The sequence below is a fragment of the Nelumbo nucifera genome, chromosome 1 (assembly GCF_055504915.1).
Source record: "Nelumbo nucifera cultivar China Antique chromosome 1, China Antique-T2T, whole genome shotgun sequence".
NCBI classification, from domain to species: Eukaryota; Viridiplantae; Streptophyta; class Magnoliopsida; order Proteales; family Nelumbonaceae; genus Nelumbo; species Nelumbo nucifera.
In genome coordinates this window covers 72,277,280-72,298,127 of record NC_142649.1, presented here as the reverse complement: position 1 = coordinate 72,298,127, position 20,848 = coordinate 72,277,280, and the positions used below count along the sequence as shown (strand labels likewise).

The 20,848-nt window shown below is 40.0% G+C and overlaps 1 protein-coding gene across 3 annotated transcripts in view; it reads left to right on the top strand.

Moving 5' to 3' along the window:
- Positions 1 to 20,848, top strand: part of UBP5 (ubiquitin-specific protease 5) — a 70,919-nt gene that overhangs the window by 12,863 nt on the left and 37,208 nt on the right. For all 3 annotated transcript variants that reach the window (XR_016085570.1, XM_010269401.3, XM_019199024.2), the window contains exons 3-6: positions 16,949 to 17,093; positions 17,193 to 17,252; positions 17,822 to 17,917; positions 19,675 to 20,094. Coding sequence is in view for 2 of the 3 variants with exons in the window: in XM_010269401.3 (XP_010267703.1) it covers positions 16,949 to 17,093; positions 17,193 to 17,252; positions 17,822 to 17,917; positions 19,675 to 20,094 (721 nt within the window). In the remaining variant the exon portion in view is untranslated. The remainder of the gene's footprint in view (positions 1 to 16,948; positions 17,094 to 17,192; positions 17,253 to 17,821; positions 17,918 to 19,674; positions 20,095 to 20,848) is intronic.

The window sequence follows — 20,848 nt, the reverse complement described above, 5'->3', positions numbered from 1 at the left end:
GTAATAAAAGGAGTAATCGTCCTTTTGATCTTGTGCATACGGATGTTTGGGGGCCATATCACATTCCTTTTATGGGTGGGTACAAATATTTTTTGTTATTTGTTGATGACCATACCCGGTTTTCTTGGGCTTATCTTATGCGTTCACGAGATGAGGTTTCCGCCCTGACCCAAAACTTTCACCAAATGATCCTAACCCAGTTTGATGTCAAGATTAAAGTTCTTAGATCTGATAATGCAAAGGAATACTTTGCTAAGTCATTGGCATCTTACCTTCTTACTGATGGGGTTATCCATCAGAGCTCTTGCCTTCATACACCTCAGCAGAATGGGGTTGCAGAAAGGAAGAATAGGCACATCTTGGAGGTGGCTAGAAGTCTTATGTTTACCTCCAATGTCCCTATTCGCTTCTGGGGTGATGCTATCCTCACGACGGTATATCTTATTAATCGGATTCCTTCCCCGGTTCTTGATTTGCGATCTCCTTTTTCCCTTATATACCCACATGAGGAGTTGTTTTCTATTCCCCTTAAAACATTCGGTTGTACCTGTTTTGTTCAGCTTCTCGGACCCCATCACTCCAAGTTTGAACCCAAGGCCTCCAAATGCATTTTCCTTGGTTATGCACAAACTCAAAAGGGGTATTGCTGCTATGATCCTGTCACAGGAAGGAAGTTCGTCTCCATGGATGTCACTTTCTTTGAGGAGACACCCTATTATCTTCGGGTTTCTCCTCAGGGGGAGAGTAGTGAGAGTAGGGGTTTAAGTCCTTGTCTTCAGGGGGAGAGCAGTGAGAGTGGGGTAGTTCCTTTACCTATTCCATTGGGTGATGGGAGCTGCAATGGTGAGGGTGGCCAGAGGGATCAGGAGTTGAGGGAGAGCTACAATGGTGAGGGTGGCCAGAGGGATCAGGAGTTGAGGGGGAGCTGCAATGGTGAGGGTGGTCAGAGGGATCAGGAGTTGAGGGTCTATCATAGGCGGTGCAGGCAGGTTGATCCCGATCATCAACAGTCCAGGCTAGCTCCAATCTCATCTATGGCCCCAGGTCCAGACATTACAGTCCCAGGACCCACAGAGACTTCTTCTATTGTTGCCATTTCACCTCTTACAGATGACCTTGATCTTCCGATTGCAGTCCGTAAAGGGAAACGAGATTGTACCACATCTACAACCCACTGTATTTCCCATTTTTTATCCTATGATCGCCTATCTCCTACCTATAGGTCCTACCTTAGTTCCATTTCCAATGTCCCTATTCCAAGAACAGTACAAGAGGCCCTATCAGTCCCGGAGTGGAGAGGTGCAATGCAAGTTGAAATGGATGCCCTGTTGAAAAATAATACCTGGGAGCTAGTTGACTTGCCCAAAGGAAAGAAACCAGTTGGATGCAGATGGGTATTTACTGTGAAGCACAATGCGGATGGATCCATTGAGAGGTACAAAGCTCGGCTAGTTGCAAAAGGGTTCACTCAGACTTATGGTATAGATTATTTGGAGACATTTGCCCCGGTAGCCAAGATGACCACCATTCGGGTTCTATTATCTCTTGCAGCATGCCACTCTTGGCCTTTGTACCAAATGGATGTTAAAAATGCCTTCTTGAATGGGGATTTGCAGGAAGAGGTTTACATGCAGTTGCCTCCTGGATACTATGATACAGAGACAGGTAAGAAAGTCTGCCGGTTCAATAAGACATTGTATGGTTTGAAGCAGTCACCTAGAGCTTGGTTCGACAGATTCAAACTAGCTCTTGGAAAGTTCGGTTATGTACAGGCCCAGTTGATGATATTGTGGTGACAGGAAATGACAACCATGAGATTGAGTCCCTCAAACATCTCCTTCATCAAGAGTTTGAGGTGAAAGATCTGGGTACACTACGGTATTTTTTGGGCATTGAGGTTGCTAGATCTAAACAGGGGATCTTTGTCTCTTAGAGGAAATATGTTTTAGATCTGTTGGCTGAAACTGGAAAGCTGGGTGTCAAACCTGCAGATACACCCATTGAACAAAACCACAGGATTAATGCAGAGAGTGGGGAGCTGCTTGAAGACAAAGTTATGTTCCAGCGGTTGGTAGGAAAGCTCCTATATCTCTGCCTCACTCGGCCGGATATCACTTATTGCTGTTAGTGTTGTCAGCCAATACATGTATTCTCCTAGAACCACACATTTTCTTGCGGTAGAAAGAATTCTAGCCTACTTGAAGAGATGCCCGGGTAGGGGTATACTGTTCAAGAACAATAACAACATGAAGGTGGAGGTCTATACAGATGCCGATTGGGCTGGGAGTGTTGATGACAGACGGTCTACCTCAGGATATTGTGCCCTTGTGGGAGGAAACATTGTCTCCTAGAGAAGTAAGAAACAAAGTGTTGTCTCCCGGTCTAGTGCTGAAGCAGAATACAAGTCCATGGCCAACGGAGTGGCTGAAATCCTATGGCTAAGATCTCTACTTGAGGAGTTGGGTATTGAGTATGAGAAGCCTCTGATGCTGTATTGTGATAATCAAGCAGCCATTAATATAACACATAATCCAGTGCAGCATGACAGAACCAAACACATTGAAGTTGACCAACATTTTGTACGAGAGAGGGTCTCATCTCAAGAAATATGCCTCCCTTACATCACATCCAGTATGCAACTAGCAGATATCCTCACTAAAGCTGTATCAAGAAAGAAGCTAGAAGCGGATCTATCCAAGTTGGGAATGATAAACATTTACTCCCAACTTGAGGGGGAGTGTAGAGAAACTGCTGTGGGGCCACTCTGTCCGTAGGGTAGAATATACCTAGTCTATCTGTTATGCTATTCTGTTATTCTAGTTTTGTTATTTACGTTTCAGTTTTTTATATTGTTAAGTGTTATGATGTAAACACCAAGGGCAGATATGTCCTTTAATTCAGAATCTATCCTTTCTTTCAAACCTGTGTTCTACTGCTCTCTCACTAATCTTTCTCCTCTTTCTTCTTCACTTTCTCTTCTGTTCGAACCTGAAATTCCTTAGTGCCCAAGACTGATAGCAGTCTTGATCATCTTCAGAAATCAATCACCCTTCTCCTCTAACCCTATTTTATTAATCTCTAAAAAAATGATGATGACAAGTATACCCTTAAGTGGGCGGCCAGCTTGGCAGCTACATAAAGAAAGTAAAATAAGAACAAATAACAGGCCCATTAAGTGAGGCCCACCGACATAAAATAAAGGATATCACACGAAAGGCTGTTAGGGCCCATTCGGCCCAGTCTCTTTACACTCCCCCTCAAGCTGAGCATAGATGTCAATCATGCCTAGCTTGCTTATATAGTGTGTCAATTTTCCCCTAGGAACTCCCTTGGTCAAGATATCAGCTAGTTGTTTTTTTGATGTGATAAATGGTAAACAAACTTCTCTTGAAGAGACTCTTTCCCTTATGAAATGCCTATCAACATCAATGTGCTTAGTTCTGTCATGTTGAACAGGATTATGTGCAATGTTGATAGCAGCTTGGTTGTCACAATAGAGCATCATTGGTTTCTCGTAGTCCACCCCCAATTCCTCTAGAAGGGATTGTAGCCATAGTAATTCTGACACACCATGAGCCATTGCCCTGTATTCTGCTTCAGCTGAGGATCTAACAACTACTGATTGTTTCTTACTCCTCCAAGACACAATATTCCCAGCAACCAGAGTACAATAACCAGAGGTGGACCTTCTGTCATCAATACATCCTGCCCAATCTGCATCAATAAAGGCTTCCAGCTTCATGTGACCATGCTTAGATGAGTATCTCTGGTAGAATGCATAAACTGACTGATAACACTGACTGCATAGGAAATATCTGGCCGAGTCATGCAAAGATATAACAGCTTCCCAAGCAATCTCTGAAACACTCCCTTATCAGACAAAAGTTCACCATTTGTGGCAGAAAGCTTATGATTAGGATCAATGGGAGTGGAGATGGGTTTAGCTACAAGTTTACCATTTTCAACAAGAAGATCAAGGACATATTTGCGCTGAGATATGAATATACCATCCTTAGATCGAGCAACTTCAATGCCCAGGAAATACCGAAGATCTCCCAAATCTTTGAGTTCAAATTCAGAGTTGAGAAATGCTTTTAGTTTACTGGCCTCTTCAATGTCATTACCCGTGACCACAATATCATCAACATAAACAATTAAGAAGATCACCAAAGAGTCATTTCTCTTCAAGAACAGTGTATGATCAGATTGTGTTTGAATGTAGCCAAAAGAGACAAGAGCAGCCCGAAATCTCTCAAACCAAGCCCGAGGAGATTGTTTGAGACCATAAATAGATTTGTGTAGTTTACCCACCTTGCCTTTCATTTCTTTCCCATACACTCTTGGAGGTACAAACATATAGACCTCTTCATGCAGTTCTCCATTCAAGAAGGTATTTTTAACATCAAACTGGTGTAGGGGCCAGTTAAAATTAACTGCTAGAGAAAGTAAAACCCTGACTGAAGTCATCTTAGCTACAGGAGCAAATGTCTCAAGATAGTCAGTGCCATACATTTGGGTGTAACCCTTAGCAACCAACCAAGCCTTAAACCTCTCAACAGAGCCATCAGAGTGATATTTAATAGTAAACACCCATTTACAACCCACTGGTTCCTTCCCTTCCGACAAGTCCACAATATCCCAGGTATGATTCTTATGCAATGCATCAAGTTCGGTTATCATAGCTTCCCTCCATTCAGCGTGAGATAAAGCTTCCGGTACAGACCTGGGTATCACATGGGAAGAAACAAAGGCAAGAAAAGAGTAGTAGGAAGGGGAGAGAAGGCTGTAAGATAAGTGTTTGGAGATACAATGGGCTGTACACTTCCGCTTGCCCTTGCGAAGAGCAATAGGAAGGTCAAGGTCTGGAACAGTCTGAGATGGGTCAGTAGAGGGCTGACCTGTTTCCTCAGGAATGATGGAAGTGGCAAGATGCTCTTCTGAAGGAATGGAAACAACCTGCACATGTCTAAATCTCTGCCTTTGGTACCACCTTTGGAGAGCAGGAGCAGAAGTAGGAGGGGGAGTAGGGACATCAAGGGTAGGTCCAGTGGAAGAGGTGGACACCCCATGATCGGACTCACAAGGGATGGGAAGAGGAACAACTAGAGACATAGCAAAATACTCATCAGATTTCTCCCCCTCAGGAGGAATATTAAAGAAGGGAGTTAACTCTGCAAAGGTGACATCCCGAGATACAAAGCGGGTGCCACGAACTGGATCAAAACAACAATAACCCTTCTGTGTGGAAGCATATCCCAGAAACACGCACTTATGAGCCTTAGGTTCAAACTTGTGCTTTTGGTGACTATGAATATGCACATAGCAAGTACACCCAAACACACGGAGAGGAAGAGAAAAGAGATCCTCATCCGGGAAGAGAAGAGTAAAAGGGGTTTTAAAGCCAAGGACCCGGAGGGCATACGGTTGATCAGAAAGGTAGCAGTAAGAACAACATCTCCCCAAAACTTTATAGGAACATGGAATGCAAATAAGAGGGATCTGACAACCTCAACCACATGCCTGTTCTTCTTTCCGCCACCCCGTTTTGTTGTGGAGTGTAGGAACAAGAACTTTGATGAATAACCCCAAAAGTTTCAAGATAGGTGGAGAGGGTTCTCTCAAAATACTCCTTAGCATTGTCAGAGCGGAATATTTTGATACGAGTATTAAACTGGGTGAGGATGAGTTCATGAAAATTTTTCACAATAGCTGGTACTTCATCCCTGGATTTCATGAGATAAATCCAAGTGTAACGTGAATAATCATCAATAAAAAGGATAAAGTACCTGTAGCCTCCCATGGTTGGCATGTGATATGGCCCCCACACATCAGAGTGAACAATATGGAAAGGAGAAAATGATCTTTTATTGCTAATTGAATAGGAATGTCTACAATGCTTTGCCAACTCACATGATTCACAATGAAGACTCGATAAAGACACTCCTTTAAACATATCTGGGAACAGATGACTCAAAGCAGAAAATGACAAGTGACCAAAGCGGAAATGACATAATAAAATTTTTTTAACAGACTCTGACACGAATGACTCTAAGGCAACTCCATGAGGTGGTCCCAAAGCTTGATCTGGTGTGTCCAGCAAGTATATTCCGTTCGCCTCATGGCCACTCCCAATCATCCTCTGAGACTGCTGGTCCTGAAAAACACAATGAGTGGGAAAGAAAGTTATGCTGCAATTAATTGACTTTGTTAAGCTACTAACAGATAAGAGGTTTGTGTTAAGCTTAGGGACATGAAGAACAAAAGATAAGAACAGGGTGTCAGAGGTCTTTATATCACCTTTACCAGAGATGGGAGCAAGGGACCCATCGGCAAGGGATATTTTCTCTTTCCCAGAGAGGATGTGATATGAGCAAAACAGGTTAGATAGGCTGGTCATATGGTCTGATGCACCGGAATCAATAATCCAAGGGATTTTATGATTACCTGAAGCTGAAGCATGATTCGCAGAAGCACGAGTACCTGAGTGAGCAAAAGCCGATGAAGATGATGTACTGTTGGAAGGGTGAGTTGAAGAAACTGTAGCTTCCAGGTGATTTAGGAGCCTCCCATACTTCTCAAAATCCAACTTCATTGCAACCAACTATTCAATAGTTGATTTTTCTTCGCTTTCCTTGCTTCCCCCTTCAAGCACTGTAGCAGCATTAGCAGTTTTGGATTTTCCCACCTGACTGCCCTTCTTAGGGTTATTATTGTTCTTAAACCTATCAGGAAGAAGTTCCGGATGAAGCTTCCAGCAGGTGTCCTTTGTATGCCGTGGTTTCTTGCAGCATTAGCTTAATTGTGGTAACACCAGTCAAAACGGAATCTACTGAAGCAGGTCCAGAAACTGGCACCTGCTTGAACTCACTTCCGTATGCCTCCATTAATCAAACGGAAATCAAAGAACATATTTTTTTGACTTTGTAAACTTACTTGAAGTCAAACCAGAACTTGGGTGCTTGAAAAACTAGGGTTTTGCTCCGTCTAGCAGATGGAAGGAAGAGAGAAGACACTGCTGCACCTACCAGACTAACCCAAACTCTTCCAAACCCGAACCGCCCTCCTTTAGTAGTCACAAGACACCTTCCAAGCACAGAGTGCCACACCCAAGCTTCACCTTTCCTGGTAACCTCGAAAATCTCTAGTCGGCTAGGGTTTTGGGCAGCAGCAAAACAACATCACTTCTTGGCAAAATCTGGCTAGAACTAAACTCTCAAACCCTTTTACCAACTAGGCAAGTGATTCTCTATACTATAGATAACCTATCTCTCCATACACTCTCTTGATTTTAGAGTGTACAAGAACAAAGAAAAAGAAGGAAGAGGAACTGAACCTGCTCTGATACCAAGATGTAAATCAGTCCTCTAATATCAAGATTAAACTTAGTGATTAGCAGAATAGAACAGATCTGAATAACTGTATAAGAGAGGAAGATGGCGAAGAGAAGAAGAAGTCGAAATCAATCACCCTTCTCCTCTAACCTTATTTTATTAATCTCTAAAAAATTGATGATGACAAGTATACCCTTAAGTGGGCGGCCAGCTTGGCAGTTACATAAAAAAAGTAAAATAAGAACAAATAACAGGCCCATTAAGTGAGGCCCATCAACATAAAATAAAAGATAAAATAAAGGATATCACATGAAAGGCTGTTAGGGCCCATTCGGCCCAGTCTCTTTACAGGCTTGGATGTCTATGTAATGCAAATGTTACAAGTTGCATCCATTTCAATCTTCAAGTTTTTTCCCTTGTCCATGTAGGTGTCAACAAATAAAGGTCTCCATGTAAGGAAGTTGAGAACTGCAGAAAGCAAGTTGTATTATAGAGACAAAGTAGAAGAGAAAAAAAGGAGGAAAAGAAACAAAATGGAGGAGTAACAGCCTAGGTCTTGAATGGGCCTTTGCATTTTTTTTTTGGATCAGTAACAATGTAGGTTTTATTGATTTGCATCTTTAAACAATTGATAGATACAATCATAAGTGTGCTAGAAGCACCTCTTTCTTTGGGTTAGCCCTTGCTACCAAGCCTGCTAATTCCAATATTCCATTTTTTTGTTTACAAACTACAATCTCCCATCCTTGGAGATGATCCCCAATATAAAGGATTCTTGTGTACTCCTTGCTTCACTAGGGCATCTTCCATGCTGCTTGCTGATTGTTTTTGTCCACTCGAAAACTGTCCTCAATTTTGTGGCCAAATATATCACCTCCCTTAAGATGTGACTGTATGTCCAAGGGCCCATGCTATTATGTTGGAACTATTGCAAAACCACCCTAACCCCCTTCCCCACTATATCTCTATATTAGAGATTTATTATAGTACACCCCAATAATTTGCTCGTGTTCAGTCACCAAAACCAATAGATCTGGAAAATAAGGCAAGAATATCACCTTGACCATTCCTAAAAACTCCATCAATTCCTGAGTTTCTCAAATTATGTATGGTGTACCCATTAGCATTTAGTTTGATAGTATTTGCCATACTGGGGACCATGGTATAGATGGATATTCCTGGATGAAGAACATGCGGCTATCTCAGTGTTTTAAAAGCGCAAGGCACATAAAAGGCACAAGGTGAGGGATGTGCCTTTTTGAAGCAAGGTACAAAAATAAAAAATAAGTTAGAAAAATAAAAAATGCCAAAAAATTCAAAAAAATAAAAATATTAAACAATAATATTAATAAAAAATATAAACTTAAATTTTAAAATAAATGTTTTAGAAAACCTATTATCTAAAATTAAAATACATAAACATAACATGTAAAGCATATTCAAATGAGAATTTAAAAATAAAATCAAACATATAAAACCCACAATCTCTTTTTTTCCTCAATTGCGTTACTTCAAGTAGCTAATGCGATGTAAAAAATATTACATTCCTGATTCTATGAGCTGCCTTTGTGCCATGCCCCTCGAGGCAAGCCCAAACAAGTCCATGTTAGGGTTTTAAATTCTTAGTTCTCACACAAAAAATAACGATTTTATAATTTTAATTGCTTTTTAAGAAGATATTTTATTATAATGAATGAATGAACAACATTACCAAATAGAGGGTTCCGGGCCGCCCCCAGCCCAGCTGCTAGGTTAAAAAAAAAAGCAAAAAAGCGGCAAATTTTCAAGAGGCGCACGCCTGGGCTGAGGCGCAAGGCGCATCAGGCACATGCCTAGGCGCACCAGGCGTGCACCTAGGACCTGGGTGAGGCACCTACCCTAAAATGTGCCTTAGGTGCGCCTTTTAAATCACTGGGCCAGTTGCCAAATATCATTACGTCATATCTCAAGTGTGTGATTTTGTCTCCTTTTTCAACATCTAAAGAGCTCTTGCTATTAAGCATCCCTAAAATATCAGGTTTATACATTTATTGTTAAATCTTATAATTCTGTATTGTTATCAACTAGAGTTACTTTTAGGATTAAATTCCTATGATACACAAGGTTCTATATATCCTCTTCGATAGAAATTTATATTTTATTTTTAGAAAGAATATATAATAGAAAACTTCTAATTTATCTACTATACTAAAGTATTTTTTTTTGGTAAGGTACTAAAATAGATTGGACATACATATAATTTATATGTGGGGTGGTTGGGTTAAAGAAAAGACCAATCTGAAATAGAATTGTTAAACTCAGTGGCAGCCGCCAGAAAACTTTCCTACTCTTTTTCTAGTAAACTTTTTTTCTTCTCTAAGACAGGGAAAACAAGGGGTAGAAAAGAAATTCTAGAGTAGTTATCCTATAGTTCTATGTTAGGACGAAAAAAATTCTGGGATATTCTCTAATGAGGAACTAAGTGGTAGGTATTCTGATTGATCTTATTGCCATTAGAGTAGTTCACTGGATGTAAGAGAAGTGTTTGGACTTAACCATAGATGATGTGGTTACAGATTATTGGTCTTACATTCATTCATCAAAAAAAAAAAAAATAATATTGGTCTTACATTGCTTGCTCTTCTACTTACAGACAGGATGTTGAGCACATAAGCTTCCCCATTAACGGGAGGTGGAGTAGTGATCACTGCTCTTTGGACAACCAAGGTTCTTCAGGGGTAGGATTCAGAAAGGGAAATCCTACTAGTTCACTTGGACCCTGTTGGATCAGGAGATTCCTTTTGGCTGGAGACAATGGTACTTCTTCGAAACTTCAGACTGTTGGAATCCTTAGGCCCTCAACAGGTTACAGGTGGGTGGCCATTTTATGGTATGATGATAAAATCTTGAACTAACAAGTGAGAGTTCTGGAGGTTAGGTCCCTATCTAGTCCCACCGTCCAAATACTCTGGATAGCTGGGACAGCATTGGGTAATGGCCTTTAGAGATGGTTTTGGGGGGTGGGGTCTTGGACTTAAGGCATTGTATGAGATAGGTGAGAGTTCTAGCTTCTAGAATGAACACCTTATCTAGATGGATAATGTGGTCGGAAAATTCTTTAGACTTGGCCGATAGCATAGTGAGAGGAATATGGAGACGAGAGTTGTATCCAAAAGCAGCAATCCCTGGGCATTGTTTTCTCTTTTCTTTTATTTTCTTTGTTTTGAAAGAAGGTAAGAGAATTTCATTGATAGAAAAACAAGTACATGAGATGATGTACAACAGAAAAGCAGACAAAAAGAGCACACCATCATTACATAGGCAAAGAATCTGACACTATACAATGACTCCCTATGAACCCCAGCCTTAGCTAACTTGTCTGCTAGAGCCTAGAGAGTTTAGTTCCCTTGGAACCCAAATGGGATTTTCATTCATTGTGGCCAAAATATCTCTTGCCTCATCCAAGTAGTGAGCCAACCTCCAAGGACCACCCTCAGCTGTTCCTAACCTATTGATAGTGTTTTCCCTCTATTTTCTTTCCCTTCTGTTGTACGTTTATAGCTTGCCTAGTCATTGGAGAAGAAAAACAGCCTTTTGAGAATAAATGACTGTTTAGAAAGATGCAAAAAATCAAAAGAAAGTAGCAGAAATCAGAGTTCAAGAGGGGAGAAGATGAAGAAGAAGGTGGCGGCAACTTGGGTTCAGAGAGAGATTTTCGAACATAATCTCTTCTCTTACACCCTTAATTCTATTTTATTAAGTTAAACTTTGGTAATTTACAGAGAAGCCCTTAGTTGGACAGAAAATTAAAAAGACATAACATAAGAAAGAATAGGCCTAGATTAAGGCCCATTACAACAAAGAACATAAAAGATAAAAAAGGATAAACAGCCTATGGGCCATTCGGCCCATCTTCTCTACACTCCCTCTCAAGCTGAGCATAGATGTCAATCATGCCAAGCTTGCCAGTATCATGCTGAAGTTTAGCCTTGGGAATGCCCTTGGTGAGGAAATCTGCTAACTGTCCTTCAGAGGTGATGAAAGGTAGACACACTTCACCAGAAGCCACTCTTTCTCGAATGAAGTGTCTGTCAACTTCAATATGCTTAGTTCTGTCATGTTGCACTGGGTTGTGAGCAATGTTGATGGCGGCCTGATTATCACAGTATAACATCATTGGCTTATCATGCTCAATACCTAGTTCCTCCATCAATGATTTAAGCCACAATAGTTCAGAAACTCCATGTGGCATGGCTCTGTATTCTGCTTTGACTGAAGATCGAGCAACAACTGATTGTTTCTTGCTTCTCCAAGAGACAATGTTACTTACCACCAAGCTACAGTACCCAGAGGTAGATCTTCTATCATCAATGTTTCTAGCCCAGTCAGCATCTGCGTAGGCTTCAAGTTTCATATGGCCATGCTTGGCAAATAGAATTCCCTTTCTAGGGGAGCCCTTCAAATAACACAAAATCCGCTCTGCTGCTGCCATATGAGTATCCCTGGGAGCATGCATGAACTGACTGATGCAATTGACAGCGTATGCAATGTCTGGCTGAGTCATGCATAGATAAAGAAGTTTTCCAAGTAGTCTCTGGAAGACTCCCTTGTCTTCTAACAATATTCCATCTGAAGCAGAGAGTTTATGGCTCATATCAATAGGAGTAGCAACTGGTCTAGCATCCATCTTTCCTGTTTCAGAGAGCAAATTGAGAACATACTTCCTTTGAGAAATAAGAAGCCCATCCTTGGATCTAGCAACTTCTATGCCAAGAAAGTATCTCAATTCCCCTAGATCTTTGATCTCAAACTATGTATGAAGGAAAGATTTGAGATCATTAATTCCCGAGACATCATTACCAGTCAACAATATCATCAACATACACAATCAGGTAAACAACCAAGAATCCTCTCCTCTTCACAAAGAGTGTATGATTAGACTGTGTCTGTACATAGCCAAAGCTGACAAGGGCAGCCCTAAACCTTTCAAACCATGCTCTAGGGGACTGTTTGAGTCCATAAAGAGATCTCTTCAGCCTGCAGACCTTTCCTTTCATATCTGTTTCATACATCCCTGGAGGAAGAGACATATAAACCTCCTCATGTAATTCTCCATTCAGAAATGCAATCTTTACGTCCAGTTGATAAAGTGGCCAGTCTGAGTGTGCAGCCAAAGATAGAAGAACTCTCATAGAAGTCATCTTGGCAACAAGGGCAAAGGTCTCCAGATAATCAATCCCATATGCCTGTGTATAGCCTTTTGCAACCAGCGTAACCTTGTACCTTTCAATGGTGCCATCAACATGATATTTGATAGTAAAGATCCACTTACAACCTACTGGATCATTCCCTTCAGGCAAATCAACCACTTCCCAAGTGTCATTCTTGTGTAGGGCATCAATTTCTGTTCTCATAGCATCCCTCCATTCTGGAATATTAAGAACTTTTGACACAGACCTGGGAATTGGGTTAGAGGCAACAGAAGAAAGGTAGGCAAAATATGAAGGAGAGAGCAAACTATAAGAAAGGTGTTTGGAAATGCAATGTGCAGTACACTTCCTTTTTCCTTTCCTAATAGCAATGGGGATATCAAGGTCTGGGAAGGATGGCTCCAAAGGGGCTGTAACAGTACCTGTTGTCTCATCTGTAACTGGAAGTGCATGAGGCTCATGTGTTGTAGGGGAAACAACCTGCTCATTTCTGGTTCTTTGCCTTTGATACATCCTGGGATTAAAAAGAGGGCGAGGAGGTAAAGGAGGAGGAATAGGAACACTGGAATGAGAGTGAGGTGACTAATCCTCCTTTGATTCATTTGAAGGAGGAAGAGACTCAGCAAAAGACTCAATTGGGACAGGAAGAGGAAGAGCAAACACCTGTGACAAATCCTCCCCCTTTGGACAATGTCTCTCTAGAGAGGAACCATAAAAGGAAGAAAGCTCATCAAATGTGACATCCATTGAGACATATCGAGTTTCAGTCTTCGGATCAAAACAACAGTAACCCTTCTGTGTGGGGGAATAACCAAGGAAGATACACTTGTGGGCTTTTCGTTCAAATTTATGTCTTTGGACACTTGGGATATGTACATAATAGGTGCAACCAAAGACACGAAGAGGAATAGGAAAAAGATCCTTGTCCGGATGAAGGAGACTGAAGGGAGACTTAAACCCTAAAACCCTGGATGGCATACGGTTTATAAGGTAGGTAGCAGTAAGAACAACATCACCCCAAAACTTTGTAGGGACATGTGAGGCAAATAGAATACTTCTTGCAACTTCAACAATATGTCTATTTTTTCTTTCAGCAACTCCATTATGTTCTGGGGTCCTAACACAGGAGCTTTGATGAATAACCCCTAAACCAGTGAGATAGCAGGTCAAGTTTTTCTCAAAATATTCTTTTGCATTGTCAGATCTGAAAATTTTAATCCTGGTATCAAACTGGGTTAGGACAAATTCATGGAATTGCCTCACAAGTCTGGGAACTTCATCACGGGACTTCATAAAAAATATCCAAGTGAACCGAAAAAAGTCATCAATGAACAAGATAAAATATTTGTAGCCATCCATAGAGGGTAAATGGTAAGGCCCCCACACATCAGAGTGCACAATATTAAAAGGAGAAGAAGATCTTTTATTACTCGAAGGATAACTGTTTCTACAATGTTTTGATAGTTCACAAGACTCACAATGAAGACTGGACAAACTAATTCCCTTAAACAGTTTTGGGAATAAATGACTTAATGCAGAAAAAAAAGATGACCCAAACGAAAATGACATAACATGACTCGGCTGATGGCCTCTGTAGATGTAGACCCAAAAGCAGCTTTTCCAGGTTGTTCATGGCACTGTCCAGGAGTATCTAACAGGTATATTCCATTCGCCTCACGACCATTCCCAATCACCTTCTAAGACTCCAGATCCTGAAAAACACAGTAGGAAGGGAAGAACGTTACACAACAGTTTAATGACTTAGTTAGGCTACTTACAGATAACAAGTTTGTATTTAGTCTAGGTACATGAAGAGCAGAAGGAAGAACCAAGGAGTCTGTAGCCTTGATGGTTCCCTTGCCGGAGATAGGGGCAAGAGAGCCGTCGGCTAGGGTGATTTTGTCACGTCCATGAAGTAAATCATATGAAACAAAGTAGAAAGGCTGGTCATATGATTAAAAGCACCAGAATCAATAATCCAAGGGATCCTACGATTACATGAAATGGTTGCATAATTGGTAGAAGCCCATATACCTGAATGAGCAAATGCAGAAGATGTTGAATTTTCTAAAGGGTTGGAAGAAGAGGTCACACCCTCTAGGTGACTGATCATCCTCCCAAACTTCTCATATTCTGCCTTCATAGCTGCTGCACACTAGCTGTCATCTCTTCAGTTTGGTATCTGTCACTATCTGGACCAGTAGCAACATTAGCACTCCCTGCCCTTTTATTATCAGGCTTCTTCTGAAACCGAAGTGGTAGGAGCTCAGGATGCAATTTCCAGCACTTGTCTTTAGTGTGTTTTGGCTTTTTATAGTACTCACAGACAATCTCTTTCTTCCCTGAGCTACTTGGAGTCCTTGCAACCCCTTTGGGTTTCACTCCCATATTAGCAAAGTGGTCATTTAGACCAGCTGCTTGAACCTGGACAAGTCTCCTGCTTTCTTCACTACTTACCAAGGCATATGCCTGGGATAGTGAGACACTATCCTTAGATAAAATATTTTGTTTTGCAATGTTATACTCTGGATTTAGTCCTGTCAAGAACTCAAACACCCTGTTTCTCTCAACCAGTTTTCTGTAGGTCTCAGCATCATTAGTGGTGTCTCAGGTTACAGCTTCTATCAAATCTATTTCTTGCCATAAAGACTTCAGCATTGAGAAGTATACAGCTAATGGTTTCTCCCCCTGTTTTAAATTCTTCACATCACTTCTCAACTTGTAAGCTCTGGCCACATTTAATTTTTGGGAATAGGTTTCAGCAACACTATCCCAAATTTCCTTTGTTGAATTCATCAAATAGTGCTGACTAATCTGTGGTTGCATTGAGTTCACAAGCCACCCAATAACAGTATAATTTTCTTGCATCCACTTTTCATACGATGGATCATCTTCCGAAGGAGCCTTTTTGCTCCTAGAGATAAAACCCCACTTGCCTCTACTACAAATATGAATCTTTACTGATTGTGACCAAGCCAGATAATTAGTTCCATCCAGCTTGACTGTGGTCACAGCCAGTAGAGAGTCTACAGAGGCTCTCAGAACCTGTCCGGATTCAGCAACATGCTTGTTTTCAATGTCTAAGGAGTTCATCTTCTTAAACACCTCAAAAATGATTTCAAACAACTTTGAAAAACACCAAATGAAGACAGAACAAAATTGTGTTGTGAGCCAACCTCTATGCAGCCGTACCAGTAATCTGCGTCACACCCGGAAGTTGGGAGAAACAGAGAAAATTCAGCCGCTCCTTGTAGATTTCACAGAACACCAGTCCACTTGATTCGATCTTCAAGAAGGAGAACGAGAAAGCCTTCAGTCACTGAGCGCCAGGTCAAACTCCCTGTGGGGCCCGCAATCAGATTTCTCCAAAAAATTAGGCTTTTGGGCAACACATTTGAATCTGTCAAGGGGGCGACAAATTCAGTCCTCTTCTCTTCAGAAACCACCAACAACTGAGCTGAAAAAGGTGTCTTCAACTATTCATACGATTCAGTTCTCCATACACACTGTGTATGGGAAAAAAATGAAAAAAAGGGGAAAAACGAGCCTGCTCTGATACCAAGAAGAAAAACAGCCTTTTGAGAAGAAAGGACTATTTAGAAAGATGCAAAAAATCAAAAGAAAGTAGCAAAAATCAGAGTTCAAGAGGGGAGAAGATGAAGAAGAAGGTGGCGGCAACTTGGGTTCAGAGAGAGAGATTTTCGAACCTAATCTCTTCTCTTACACCCTTAATTCTATTTTATTAAGTTAAACTTTGGTAATTTACAGAGAAGCCCTTAATTGGGCAGAAAATTAAAAAGACATAACATAAGAAAGAATAGGCCCATTACAGCAAAGAACATAAAAGATAAAAAAGGATAAACAGCCTATGGCCATTCGGCCCATCTTCTCTACAATTGGAAAGGCTTAGGGATAGGATAACAGCTGAAGTGGCTGAACTGAATCACTTATTGCTTTGTTATTTTGTGATTACGTTACTAAGGAGATTCTAAACTCCTTAAAGACTGAAACTGAAGGTGGATTTATTATTTTATCTTTGGATATTTAATTATTTTTTCCACTAAAAAAGTAAAGCAATAAGGCATTCAGTTCTGCCACTTCAGCCATTATCAAATGGCCCCTTGCTTGGACTACCCTTTAGAAAAGAATAGAAATGAGTTAATTTCTAGGGAATCCTCAGGTGACCTTATCCTAAACATGTTAGCATCTAGAATGATTCCTGTCTTTATATCAACAACTTTTACCAAGAATTTATTGCACCATATGTCAAATACTATAAGAAGCAAGTACGGGTCAATCATTCGGAATCTGTGTATTTGGGGCATCTGGGGCAGAAGAAATTTTACTTCCACCACCCCCAGGGTCTGCTCTGATCCAACCACAGTCTGAATATTTGAGTGCTCAATCTGAATAACCATTTGGCCTCAGGTACGGGGGTGGTCCGACATTGGCACGGAAATTGATCAGTTCAGGTTTGTCTCAGATGGAATTGGCTGTAGAAGTCTATCCTTTACGCCTTCAACTGCTAGCAATGCCAAAAGGAGAACGCGCTTCTGTGAGAATAAGCAAGAAGGTATGGTTTTAGACTGTTGTGCATTGATCTATGTTGTCTTCACAAGTTAAGGCTATTTTATTTGTAAAGAATGTATAAACATCAAATCATTTTTGGCAGGAAACAATTGGTGAACTCCACAGAAGAGCTTGCGAAATATTTGACCTTAGTTTGGAACAAGTAAGGTTTCATTTAGCTAGTCATTTCTGTGTGCTTTCAATCATCTCAAATCATCATCATCAGCATGTTTTGCCATTCCGTTCTGTTCAGTGCCCTATTAATTGTTAAATATGAGTGCTTAAATAATTTCTTACTACTTTAACTGATGTCCTTTTTGATCTACTAGCTCTTCTAGCCTCTTCAACAGAACTTTTGAAAACAAAATTTCCCAGCAGGACAAAATATCCTGCAATGCAGCAACAAAGATTCTCTCTGACAGGCTCTACTAACACTGCAGAAGAACAAATATTTTTGTAATTAGTATACTTTATTCCTTTTGAACACACAAAGCATTGAACAATTCACTGTAATGGAAGTTTCTCCCTTTTTCACATCATAATACAGTTATACTTTATTGTCCCTCAAAAAAAAGTTACAAATAACTACTTATGGGTGCTGTAGATAGATTCCTCTGCACATGACCAAACCATTTTATTCTACTTTCTCTCATTTTATCACCTATTGGAGTTACTCCTAGGTTCCTCCTAATGATTTCAATAAACTAAAATCTCTTCTTTTATTTCTTGCAGGCATCCATTTGGGACTATTATGGTCATCGGAAACATGCTTTGATGAATGACATGGACAAAACACTTGATGATGCCAATATACAGATGGACCAAGATGTGGGGTCTCTTTTTTATATTCTCTTTAGTCTTTTATACCCCCCCAGAGAGAGAGAGAGATGATGGGCTTTCTATTTCTAGTATTTTTTGATGACTTGCAGTGATGGTTTACTTGCTTTGATAATCTTACTTTACCTTTTTTTCCAAAAGAAAAATTATCATTATTGAGTGAAACTTATCTTTCCATGTATATGACTTAATAATTTTTTTAATATTAACGAATTTTTTAGATGTGTGGTTATGCATCTTTGATAGGGCCAAAGAAAATGTAGTCCTTGTGGCTAAAACCATTGGATGGGGAGTTGTATTTTTGGGGATTGATAGGATGTATTGAGGCTTTACAACCAGGGTCAAGGTTTAAAGTCCTCATAAAAATTAGGAAGATAATGTGAAGGTGTACTAAGAACATCTGTTCTTTGGTGTGTTTGACAAGAGAGGAATGCTAGAGTTTTTCATGGTTAGGAGAATCAGCTGGGAACATTGATGTGCATTATACATACAAGGGTGGCATGATTCTTCTGAGAGAAGAGTTGGCTCTCTTTTTTTTTGATGAATAGACAAGTTTTCTAATTTTTCAATTGATTTAAGTTATGAGAGCATGGTGTATTATCTCTAGATCATCCGTAGAAGACATATTCAAGTTTAAGATTGGTCCCCACCTTGGCTTCATGTTGGGAAAGGAATTCAGGGATTAGTGAGGAGCTAGAGTGGAGAGTTTGAGATATACACACTTATTGGGCTTCAAAAGTATGGAAGTTGAAGGAGATTCACAGGTTATAATCAGTTAGATGAATGGTTAGAAGGAAGGACTTTGGAATATGTGGCATCCTATTAGAGGAGCTAGAGTTCTTGTGTGTAGTTGTTTAGTCTAGAGAATAAAAAGGTCCTAGGTTTTAACTCAAACTAGAGGTAGAATTAGGAGGTCACTGAGATACAAAGAAAAATGAGAATTAAAATATTAATGTGTATGGAATGGAACAGAGAAGAAATAGGAGCAAGGATAAAAAAATGAAAGGGTAGCACTGATATTAAAATTTGTTCCTTTATTTTATTTTTGTACTCAAAAAGTTTCTGGGATTCTAGTGCAATGTGATGTTTTGCCAAAACTTTCACTAAATTTCCTGCTCCAAGTTAGGTCAAAACCTAGTCTGCAAATTTTCCTAGGAATACAGTTTTGTGAACCAAGATAGAAGATTTCAATGTAAAGTTTTAATTACATGGGCCAAAAATATAGTTGTGAATTCCAATAGAAAACATGAACTGACAAATCAATAAGTTCCAATCCAATAGTTTTAACCTCATGACAGTCTCAACTGTTCCTCCAAAGAAACTCTACCATGCTCTCTTGAGATTGGGCAAGAAGAAAACTTTCAATGTTTTTATTTTATTTTAGTTTGAGCGTATTGCTCCTGATCTGTTTGTAGGGCAGTAAATTCTGTACCAAAAGAGTTGTTGCCATGACTAAGAGTTATTCTTTCACATTAGCACAGAATCTATACCATTGCTATAGGAGCTTTGATGATAGTATTCTTGCTTTGGGAATTAGGACCTATTGCAACCATGGTAGTCTTTTGTTATTCTTAGAGTCAACTTCTTGTGTTTCATGTAACTTGTATCATTCTTTGTTTCTCTTTATTGCTGAGTTTTGATGCTTCAGATAACAGAGATAATGTCTTTGTTATCATGCATTATTGTTTTAACCTTTTACCAGATGTCCTGCCAAATTTTAACATCTATGGAATTTTCACTCCAAACAGATTCTTGTGGAGGTTGTTGGTGAGAGTAATGGTCCTGCTATTGTTGGTTCGATGAGTTCTGTACAGGGCAATGGGTCTGCAGATAAAGAGACAACTTCTGTTCTCATGGAACCTTGCAAATCAAACTTATCCATTGCAGGGGGTCTATCTGCAAGCAGAGGTGTTTCTAGGAGTTGCAGCTCAGAGTTGTCACAGAGCCAGCAGCTGGCCTCCCCCATTAGAGAAGTGGATAATTCCTATGGAACCAGTAGTGTCAGTACAAGGGGTGCTTCTGGAGGCCTCACTGGGTTGCTGAACCTTGGAAACACTTGTTTCATGAATAGTGCAATACAGTGTCTTGTGCATACACCTGAGTTTGCTCGATATTTTCGGGAAGATTATCATCAAGAGATAAACTGGCAGAACCCTCTGGGTATGGTGGTAAGTTACTAATTTAGCAAACTTTATGTAAAAATGATAGTGTTTTTCTTTTTTTGTTAATTATTAATTATTAATTTAGCAAGCTTTGTGAAGATGAAGATTAATTCTTTTGTCCAATTGCCCCAACACAATTCAAAGTTCAAACTGTGTACAAGCTGATCATTTTGCCATCTTGGTGCCATCACTGGTTGTGCATCATATGGATTTAATTTGTGTTGTTTGAGTTATTTTGGCATTATATATTAAAGGTTGTTAAAATTCCATATTTTTTGTTATATTAATATTTTTATGCATCCTTTTTGTTATCTGTTATTTCTATTTTTGCATCCTTTGACAACTCAATTAAATCTTATCCCAAATATTGCTCACACTACATGAATTCTACTCTGCCCTCCCACTCTGTCAAGGGCCATTATGCATCCTTTGGTTATGGTGCTTCATTTTTGCATCTATCTCTTCATCAATTCCACCTCTGTTGAGCTTGTCTTACACTGCTGGTCCCAAGCCTGGATAAAGGAGTGTGGTGTCAGGTTGGTATCCAACATTAATATTTTTGCCAAACCCTTGTGAACATGGATCCTAAGTTGTCTTTCTCTTAATCAAGTATGTTGGCTTGGTTAAGCATACTTAAGACCATTCATTGGGACTTTCTTAAGGGTACATTTTCTACATTTGCATCATATGAGGGATCTTATAATCGTCTATTTATAGCCTCTTAGTGTTATTTGTCCTGCTTCTATGGAGACATTGATTG